The sequence below is a fragment of the Sinocyclocheilus grahami genome, unplaced genomic scaffold, assembly GCF_001515645.1.
Source record: "Sinocyclocheilus grahami isolate Dianchi unplaced genomic scaffold, SAMN03320097.WGS_v1.1 scaffold381.1, whole genome shotgun sequence".
In the NCBI taxonomy this organism is placed as follows: Eukaryota; Metazoa; Chordata; class Actinopteri; order Cypriniformes; family Cyprinidae; genus Sinocyclocheilus; species Sinocyclocheilus grahami.
Genome location: NW_015505560.1, coordinates 406,665 through 418,085, shown reverse-complemented (window position 1 = coordinate 418,085; position 11,421 = coordinate 406,665). Strand labels below are relative to the sequence as shown.

The window sequence follows — 11,421 nt, the reverse complement described above, 5'->3', positions numbered from 1 at the left end:
CTCGTCAAGGCTGCATTTATTTGATCAAACATACAGAAAAAACTGTAAAATTGTGAAATATTATTATAATTTAAAACAGCTGTTTTCTATGTGAATATGTGTTAAACTGTAATATATTTCTGTGATGTGCAGCTGTATTTTCAGCATCATTCCTCCAGTCTTCAGTGCCACATGATCTTCAGAAATCAGTATAATATGCTGCTTTATTATCAATGCTGGAAACAGTTGCTGCTTCATATTTTTTTGAAAGCTGTGATACTTTCTTCAGGATTCTTTGATGAATAAGAAGTAAAAAAGAACAGCGTTTACTTAATATAGAAACCTTTTGTAACAATATTACAGTAACATTCAAAAGTTTGGGGTCAGTAATTTTGTTTCTTGTTTTGAAAGAAGTTAATACTTTCATTCAGCAAGGCTGTGTAAAATTGATTTTAAAAAGTGACCGTAAAGACCTGTGTTGTTAGAAAAGATTTCTATTTTGAATAAATGCTGTTCTTTTTAACTTCATCACAGAAACCTGATTTCTGAAGATCATGTGACACTGAAGACTGGAGGAATGATGCTGAAAATCACAGAAATATATTACAGTTTAACAGAGATTCACATAGAAAACAGCTGTTTTACATTGTAATAATATTTCACTATTTTACAGTTTTTTCTGTATTTTTGATTAAATAAATGCAGGCTTGATGAGCAGAAGACTTCTTTAAAACACAAACTTTTCAGCTGCAGTGTATGTGTAGATAAATATTGCTGTTTATGACTATATATTGTATATTGGTGCATAGAAAGAAAATAATAAATATGAAGCTCTATTGTCAACAGGCTAAACATTTTTATAAAATGTATTAATAATGCCCAGCTCAACAACAGACTGCAATCTAAATTCTAAAAAGGTTTTATTTTTATTTTTTTTAGCAAATTCATAGAGACAAACGATCATTTTCAATTTTCGTAATTTCGTAATTTTTCACTGACCTGCTTTTTTGCAACGAATGTAATGATTAAAAAACACACGTTGCTTTATTTGTTTTGTACGATCCAGTTTTTTGGAAACTTCTAAACTCTCAAACAAGTGTTTTTGGCATTTAAAGTGTCAGAATAAAGCATTTCGCTCTCAGGATTGAAACAAACACTGACCGTCGCTGTAGTTCATCATCATACACGATGAAAACAAAGAACTAAACTAAACATCGACTGCTCCTTCAGTAAATCCTGAGCGATTCATCCGTCGTCTTCATGAGTTCAGATGAATCCCAATCAGTTTCACAGAAACGATCCAAACAGCTGCAAAGAACGAAGCGTTTCTCATTTCTGTCTCAATGTGCAGCTTAACATCTTTATAGAAAAAACGGCGGATGGAATGCTTTCATTCAATGCATCTGACCACGTTATCGTATGGAGATAGAATTGTTGCTTAATTCCAAATAAATAGATTATGATCCACAAATAAATGTAAAGAGTCTAACAAACATTAAACATATTGACAAATAAATAGAATGAGATCCACAAGTTTCACAAACATGAATTAAATTCTTAAGACTTTTAAGATTTATTTATGGATCGTAATCTATTTATTTGGAGTTAAGCAGCAATTCTGTCTCCATATTATCGTGATATTTTGCTGTTGCTGATTCCTGTGAGAGTGAATTTATGGTTAGTGCAGGGTCAGAGATGAACAGCGTCTGTCAGAAACTCTCTGATCGTCCTAAAAACACCGAAGGCCTGATCCACGACGTCGAGAAAAATCAATCAGTGTCTCAGATGCTTCCCGAGCTCAAGTCCTAAGATGATTTACTGCAGCTTCAAAAAACATTCATTATTTTCTAAATGTTTTTCGAAAAGTTTTAAGGGATGAGATATAAAAAATGTTTTCTTTTGGGATGAGAATTTTTTTTTTTGTTGAGATCAAATTTTTCTCATCATTTTTTTTTTTTTAGCTCATCCCAAAAAATGTATCTCATCCAAAAAAAAACAATTTTTTTATACCTCAATTTTTCTCATCAAAAAAAAGATTTTTTTAAGGGATGAGATATTAAAAAAAAATTGGGATGAGAAAAAAGTTTTTTGTTGAGATATAAAAAATGTTTTTTTTTTGGGATGAGAAAATTTTTTTTTGTTGAGATCAAATTTTTCTCATTTTTTTTTTAAACTCATCACAAAAAAAATGTAGATCTCATCCCAAAAAAATTTTATACCTTATTTTTCTCAAAAAATTTTTCTCATCAAAAAAAAGATTTTTTTAAGGGATGAGATGTAAAAAAAAAATTGGATGAGAAAAAAAGTTTTTGTTGAGATAAAAAAATGCTTTTTTGATGACTTCAAGGTTTTTTGTTGAGATAAATGTTGTTGTTTTGATGAGATAATGTTTTTGATGAGATAGAAAAAAAAGTTTTGTTTTTGTTGAGATAAAAAATGACATTTTAATGACATTTAAAACATTTATTTGGGTGAGATCTAAAAAAAAATTATAAAATTTTTATGAGAAAAAAAAGTTTTTTTGTTGAGAATTTTTTTTGGACGAGATATGAAAAAAAGTTTTGGGATGAGAGAGAGAGTTTTTTGGGAGATACAAAATAATCTGAGAGAAATCATCTTTGGACTGGGGCTCAGGAAGGATCTAAGACATTCGTTTTTTTCCCCAGCTTGAGTTTTTTTCACGCTGTGATTCAGGACTTTCGAAACTGAAGTACCAAAGCTTCTGGAAGTCAGCAGTGATTATCTACAGTTATAATATTTCCCTTTCCTTCCATGCAGCCCTTAAAATGTTCACATCGTCTCAAACTCACTCGTGCATAAAAACACTCCTCATATGAACATCCACGTCTCACTCATACAGGGAAAAACACCCAGAAATGAAGGTTCTGTCATCATTTTGTCATTTAAGCTGTTCATTTTCTGTCAAACATTTAAGGAAACAAACCAACACATTTTTATAGACAGCCACGTTTGGAAACAAGCTCATATGTGTCAGATTTGATCCTAAATTCTATGGATTTCATGCTCCATCAAACTGAGGAACAAAACGGGATTTATAAAGGCAAAAACTGACATGAAAAATTATTAATCCAACATTGTTCATTAAAATAGACAACCACAATATGCATTAATATTATTAATAATATGCGAAAATGGGCAACTGTGATAATTACACTACAGAAAATAATTAATCAATTATATATTATTTCCTCCTGAAGGAAAAAAAAGAGAAAAAAAGCCAGGAAATTATATATAATTGATTAATAATTTTTATTATATATTACAAAAAAAAAATATATATATATATTTTTTTAAATTCTTATATTTGTTTATATTATTTGCATATTTTTATATTATTAATTATATATATATATATGTAAATATTTTATAGATAGATATAAAATATAGAAATTATAATTTATCAATTAATTTTCTTTATTATTTTCCAGAAAGAAAAAAAAATATATGTATGTATTCAATCATACAATGTATTAATGCATTAGGATAATTTTATGCATGTCTATAGATGAAGCCCCTGGACTCTATGAACTGTCGTCGCATTGAAAGTGAATAAATAATGACAGAATCTTTGTTTTTGGGAGATTTGCAGGCATGTTTAGGATGTAAAGTCCCGTCTGGATGAAAGCGCAGGGCTTCTAGTAAAGTGCGGTTCCTGCTGTGCAGCAGTTTTCGTTCGTCCCGTCCCGTCAAGTGCATTCTGGGTCACAAACATCTGTTTGTTTTTACGTCTCTCAGCCCAAGAAACCCGTAAACGCCAAACTCCAGACCGCTGCTGCCGCCAGGTCGCCGGCCCAGCTGCTGGGGCGCTGCGCGGCGCTGACCTCTGACCTCTGACCTCCAGCGGCGGAGCACTGCACGAGCGGCGTCTGGTAGGATGAGGGCCGTCTCTCGGGCCGGTCGGGGCTGGAGCCGTCGCTGGGCCGCTGGCCGTTAAACAGCAGCAGGCGTCCGCCGGCGTCACGCTCCAATCGGAAGAGCTCATACTCTGTGTGCGGGAGGCGGAGCCCCAGCGCCGCGCAGCCATTGGTCGGAGTCACGTCCTGCTCCACGCCCACCTGCCACGAGCCCTGAACACCGCAGCCGTTCCCGTTAAACACGTTCAGCAGAGACGTGCTCGCCAGATCCCTCGGTGTCACGCGCATCTGACTCACTGGAACACCAAACACACACAGCTAGCTAAATATATATCTGTATAATATACAGAGAGAGAGAGACGTTGTTTCGAAACATTAAGGTTTTAAGAGTATCAATTTATGATATACACAATTTTCTAATTTTATATATATCTAATATATATATATAATTAAGCCTATGTTTCAGAATGTTAGGATTTTAGAATTGTTATGTTCAGAACTATTAAGATTTTAGCTTTTAATATTTTTATTTTGCATTTTGATATATAACATAAATAGGATAAAGCTTGTTTTTTGTGTTGTTTTTTTTTGTTTCTATTTATTTTTACTTTTCCCACTGATATACACACTTTTTTTTCAGAAGAAAATTATATGTTTATTTATTTATATATATAATTGTTTTGCCTGATACAGATTAAGATAATATTTTTAATAAGATAAAGTCATTGAGTCTTAAGATTTTATTTTTTTTGGAACCAATTTTTTTTGCATTATATATATATATATATATAAACAAATATCTATAAAATATTTATGAAAACCTATAAATAAATATATGTTTTGATGTTTAGAACCAGTACGATTTAAGATTAGTATTTATTTATAATCATTTATTAATTTATATATATATATACATAAATATATTAGTTATTATTATTTCATTTGTATTTATTTTTTTGCATTGTGATATACAGAGAAATACAGTATATATACATATTTCTATAAATACAATATTTATAAATATCTATGTTTTGGACAGTTAAACTTTAGATTTATTTATTTTTAGAACCATTACAATTTAAGACTTTTATTTATTATAATTAATTAGTTAATTAATTGGTTAGTTAGTTGCATAGTGATACACACATATATACAGGTATATATATAAAGCGTAGTGCACCACAATAAAACCCCCAAGCCGTGTTTGTAAGGAGTTATTCTGTTAAATGAGTTGAACTCTGACCTCTGAACACAAACTCAGTGCCGCCCATGACGCGTGTGGAGCGCAGGCCGCGGCTGTAGCGTCCGCGGGCGAACAGGCTGAAGGTGGGGTGTCTGCAGGCCGGGTCAGAGTAGTGATAGTAGTGACCCTCCCAGGTGTGGTTGTCCTCGTGGAAGATGAAGTGTCGCGTGAGGAACAGGACCGCGGGCCGGACCTCGCAGCGGCGGGAAGCCCACTGGCCCCTCAGGGTCACCGTCAGCTCGGGCCGCAGCGGGAGAACCGGCGGATCAAACTCGTCTGAGCTGGAGACGATGCGGCAGACCACGCAGCTGAGATCCTGATTCTGAGGACACACGTGACATCACACTCTTTTCAGCCGCTTTAAAGGTGACATATCATGAAAATCTGGCTTCTCCAGGTGTTAAGTGCTATAATCAGGTCCCCGGTGCAGCTACCAACCAAGCATATTGTGTTTTCACAAGCGACAGCGGTGTAGCAACTCTAATGCCATGGAGAAAGTTTGAGCGAAGCACGCTAGCTGTTCTGTGTTTGGCTGCAGAGACGAGCACAGAACACTGTTTAGAGTCCCAGCCTCAGAGACGACAGAGCAGTGCATTTATTGATGTATTTACTGTATATTGCTGCTGCCTCACAGATCTACAATAAACATGTGATTTATAGAGCTGAACCTTCACAGACACATTCTGGGGACACCTGAGACATATTGTAGAAAGGGGCGTAATATGTCTCCTTTAAATGCATTGGCCTCTGATCGAGCTGATCATCTAATGAGCCATTCGTTTATTTTTCAGTCTGATCTCATGTTAGTAGCACATACTGAGTTTTTTATTTGGAACATGTTTTATGCTACTGTATGATTTTTTACAATGTTTTTGGAAGTCTCTTCTGCTCACCAGGGCTGCATTTATTTGATTAAAAATACAGTAAGAATTGTGAAATATGATTGTAATTTAAAATAGCTGTTTTCTGTGTGAATCTCTGTTAAACTGTAATATATTTCTGTGATGCGCAGCTGTATTTTCAGCATCATTCCTCCAGTCTTCAGTGTCACATGATCTTCAGAAATCAGTATAATATGCTGATCTGCTGCTCGAGAAACATTTCTGATTATTATCAATGTTGAAAACATTAATATTTTTGTGGAAACTGTGATGCATTTTATTTTTCAGGATTCACAGATGAATAGAAAGTTCAGCATTTGTTTGAAATAGAAATCTTTTGTAACATTATAATGTCTTTACTTGCACTTTTGATACATTTAATGCATCCGTGATTAATAAAACCTATTATTATTTAATCCTACCTACACCAAACTTTTGAAGGGTCAGGTTTCACGGTTTCCACATAAATATGGTGCAGCATGGATAATAATCAGAAATGTGTCTCGAGCAGCAGATCAGCATATTATACTGATTTCTGAAGATCATGTGACACTGAAGACTGGAGTAATGATGCTGAAAATACAGCTGCGCATCACAGAAATACATTACACTTTAACACATATTCACACAGAACACAGCTGTTTCACATTATAATATTATTTCACTATTTTTACTGAGTAAAGTAGTAACTAGTAATTTACTAGTTCTGTCTGTGAATCATCTGGACTAGATTTCAACAATTCTGATCACAAAGACACAATTACCTTTCCACATTCATCTATAATCAATATTATTATTATCATCCACTACTTCATATAAACCTGCTTCTAAACGACAGAACAATCTGTTCTTTTGTGCATCCGTTCATCTTTCTAGGCCTTTTTGTTTTACTTTTTTGTTTACTTATTTTTATTGCAAAACAAAACAAATACACTTATGTTAAGAAGCAGGGTTATTATTAAATAAAACTAAAATCATTTAAAAAAACATTTCTGTTACTTGAAATAACATAAACAATAACTGAATTAGAATATGATTATATATATATATATATACAGTATATATATTTTTATTTATAAATTTTTTATTTTCATTTAAAGTTGACATACTAAAATGACTAAAACTAAAACTAATAAATAAATCAAAATCTACGTATATTAGCAAAAATGACAAAATTTTTAAATAAAATTATAAAAAATATTTACAAAATATTTACAAAATAATAAATTGTAATAACATTAACTATTTTACATGATTATAAATATTGTTAAATAATGTTAAATAATTATAAAATAATATAATACCAATAATATTGATAATTATTATTTTATTCAATAAATAATTCTAATATTAAAAATAATATATTAAAGTTGAAGTACTAAAATAACAAACTAAATAAAACTAAAACTAATAAATAAAAATCTCTAATAAAAATGAATAAATATAAATAACACTAACATTTCAAAACTAATAAAAATGACAAAAACACAACAAAATTACTAAACTTTTAAATAAAATAAAAATATTAAATTATATTTCATAAAATTATAAATAATGATAATAATATGAAATGATATTATATGACATATAATATACAAATATTACTAATATTAAAAATAATAATAATAAATCTTTTTTATAATAATAAATAATTATTATATTAAAAATAATACATGAAAGTTGAAGCACTAAAATAACTAAAACTAATAAATAAAAATTTATAAATAAAAGTCTATATACTATTTCAAAACACCACAACTAATAAAAATGATAAAACACAATAAACTTACTAAAATGTTAAATAAAATTATAAAAATATTTCATGATATTTCATAATAAAAATATTATTAAATATTTTATATAATAAATATTACTAATATTAAATAATTATAAAATTACATCATAATTTTTAAAATAAATTAATAATAATAGATATTTTATACAATAATAAACAATACTAATATTAAATAATATGAAGAATAATAGATAATAACAATATTACCTTTAAATATTTTATACAATAATAAATAACACTAATATTAAATGACATTTATAAAATAATACATAATATTTATATTAAATAATAAATAATAATAAATAACATTTATAAATAAATATTCCAAAATTGGGTTTTCGCAGTAATTAACCATTCCAAGTCAACCGTTCTTAAAATAAACCTTTTTTTTTCTTAATGGAAAAATTAATTAACACACACACACACTCTCTCACACGCACTCACTCACTCACTCACTCACACACACACGCATGCACTCTCACACGCACTCACACACACACACACACACACACACTCACTCACTCACTCACACACACACACACACTCACTCACTCACTCACTCACTCACTCACTCACACACACACACACACGCACGCACTCTCACACGCACTCACACACACACACACACACACACACTCACTCTCTCTCTCTCACACACACACACACACGTTGAGAACGTTCATCTAAAGAACCTTTTTGACAATCTAAGGAACCATCCATGCAAAAGAGTGTAAAATGTCTTGAAATGTCACGATGTTAAATCAGACCTCAGACCTCAGATCTCAGCATCTGTCATCCATTCAGAAACCCATAGAACACAGTCTAACTGCAGGCCGTTTACAGTTTGAATGGTTACGCTTCACAGTTGAATGATGCTGTCACCTGTGTGTTCTGCAGCGCGGGCTGGTAGCTGGAGGGCCTGTAGAGCATCCTCTGCGCCGCTTCGGTGTGAATGTCTCCCAGATAAAGCTCCTCCAGCGGCTGATCCAGACTGTGATGCAGATACTGCTTCTCCAGCCGCAGCAGCTGCAGCTCGTGCATGGAGAAGTTCAGTGCACAGCCGCAGTCGCTCCACAGCTCGTAGCTCACGTTCGGCAGCCAGGAGCCCAGATCCCTGCAGCTGTGCTTCAGCCGCTGAGCGAGCTCTCGGGCCGCAGATGCCGAGTGACACACCAGACGTGTGCCGTGGATCTGATAGTCGGCCTCGGTGCCGCCTCGGATGATCCAGGACGCCTGCCGCAGACGCAGACGGCCCCGGATCAGCAGCGTGTAGCTCGGCGCGGTGCACTGATCGTCTGCGTAGTAGAACTGATGCGCCTGAAACGTGTTGTTGTGAAAGAAGCGGTACGAGCGAGTGATGAACTCCGGACCGGGACGAACCTCACAGCTGCCACGAGAAGTCACAGAAAACACACGCTCACCATTAACTAATGTAAAAATATTAGAATATTAAATACGATTTATAAAACAATTAATTAGGATAAATACTAAAAAATATTTTATAAAATAATAAAAATATAAAATCAATATATAAAACAATAAACAAGGATAAAATTAAATAGTATTAAATAATAAAAATATTAAATAATATTTATAAAACAATAAACAAGGTTAGTATGAAATAACATTTAATAAAATAATAACTAAATATTAAATATAATTTCTAAAACAATAAACAAGAATACTATTAAGTAACATTAAATAATATTGTATTAAATAATTACAAATATTAATTAATAACACAAACCAGTCATCATTAACTCACCAAATATTAAGTTAAGGTATTAAAATATTAAATAAGACTTATAAAACAATAAATAAGGATAATATTAAGTAATATTTTATAAAATAATAAAAATATAAAATCATGTTTTATAAAACAATAAACAAGGATATTAAAACGTATTAAATAATATTTTATAAAATAATAAATGAAATTTAAAAACAATAAATAAGAACACTATTAAATAATATTGTATAAAATAATTAAAAATAAAAATAATTCACCCAAAAAACACTAATCAGTTATCATTAATTCACCAAATCTTAAGTTTTTTATCAAACACTAATAAAAATATTAAATAAGATCTATAAAACAATAAATAATGATAATATTTGATTAAACAAATATGTAATATTTATATTAAATAATACTAAATATTTTATTTAAAAAAAAATATATATATATATATAAAATAATAACTTTAAATTATATATTATTATGTAATATAATATAAATAACTAATATTTCACTCTCATTCCAAACCCATATGACTTTCTCCCTGCTTTAAAGAAATGGACTTGTTGTTTTTCATGAAATTAAAATGAGTGGAAACTGAGGCACTCACACGCACTCACACACGCACTCACACACATACACACACATACACACACACACTCTCTCACACGCGCTCTCTCACACGCACTCACACACACACACACACACACACACTCTCTCACACGCACTCACACACACACACACACACACTCACTCACTCACTCACACACACACACACACACACGCACGCACTCACACACACACACACACACACACACTCTCTCACACGCACTCACACACACACACACACACACTCACTCACTCACTCACACACACACACACACACACGCACGCACTCACACACACACACACACACACACACTCTCTCACACGCACTCTCACACTCACACACTCACACACAGACACACACACTAAAGTTGAACTGATACATATAGAATCCCATGCTCTCTCTCTCCGTCTCTCTCTCTCTCTCACCTGGTGGAGACCCAGTGTCCCTGGATGTTGGGTGGCATCTGGACAGTGATGCGAGCACCGTTCTGCAGGTGTTTCAGCGTGTGGAGACACTGTGTGTCTTTGGACGGCCAGACGAGACTCTTCTCTAGAGCCAGACGAGGAGACGAGCCCTTCACACAACCTGATGAGATCAAGCACAGCAAACACAGCTCATCTCATGCAGATCGAAACACTGAAATAATACGATCTGAAAATGTACTCCAGTTATCAAAATTATCTAGCACTTGAGAAACACTCCAGCAACACCTTAAAGGGATAGTTACCCTGAAATGAAAACTTTCTGGTAATTTACTCATCCTCGGGCCATCCAAGATGAAGAAGTCCTTTTTTTCTTCAGTAGAACAGTAAAGAAGATTTTTTTTAGCTGAAACCGTGCTCCCTGGTGATTCATATAATGAAAGTCAATGGCTACCATCGCTTTGAGAGTCAAAATATTATATACAGGCAACACAAAATAAATCCTTGTGGCTCCTGATGATATATTGAGTTCTTATGAAGAGAAACGATCAGTCTGTGCAAGAAACTGAACATTATTTACAGCATTATTACTGTAATCCGGTCTGGAGTGATGTTCGGTTCACGAACGAATCATTCTTTTGAACTGATTCTTTTTAGTGAACTAGTTGAATCAGTTCATCGAATCAGACTGAATCATCTGAATCAGTTCGCGGCTCGAGCAGCACAGATCTACAAGTTACTGAATCAGAAGTCACTTTCAGACGCCTGACAGTCACTCTGACTCCAAATGAGCCGAAATACTGTCGTATCTGATCCTGTGATGAATGAATCATTCAGTGCTGAGGAAACAGTTCGACTCGGACCGAAGACCGATGAGC

The 11,421-nt window shown here is 33.0% G+C and overlaps 1 protein-coding gene across 1 annotated transcript in view; it reads right to left on the bottom strand.

Annotated features, from left to right (window-relative positions):
• Window positions 1-3,516: 3,516 nt before the first annotated feature.
• Window positions 3,517-11,421, bottom strand: part of LOC107549801 (protein APCDD1) — a 17,596-nt gene continuing 9,691 nt past the window's right edge. Inside the window, exons 3-5 of the mRNA XM_016230977.1 lie at window positions 8,656-9,160; window positions 5,098-5,419; window positions 3,517-4,150 (exon numbers count right to left, since the gene is read on the bottom strand). Coding sequence (XP_016086463.1) covers window positions 3,732-4,150; window positions 5,098-5,419; window positions 8,656-9,160 — 1,246 coding nt within the window. The 3' untranslated portion in view covers window positions 3,517-3,731. The remainder of the gene's footprint in view (window positions 4,151-5,097; window positions 5,420-8,655; window positions 9,161-11,421) is intronic.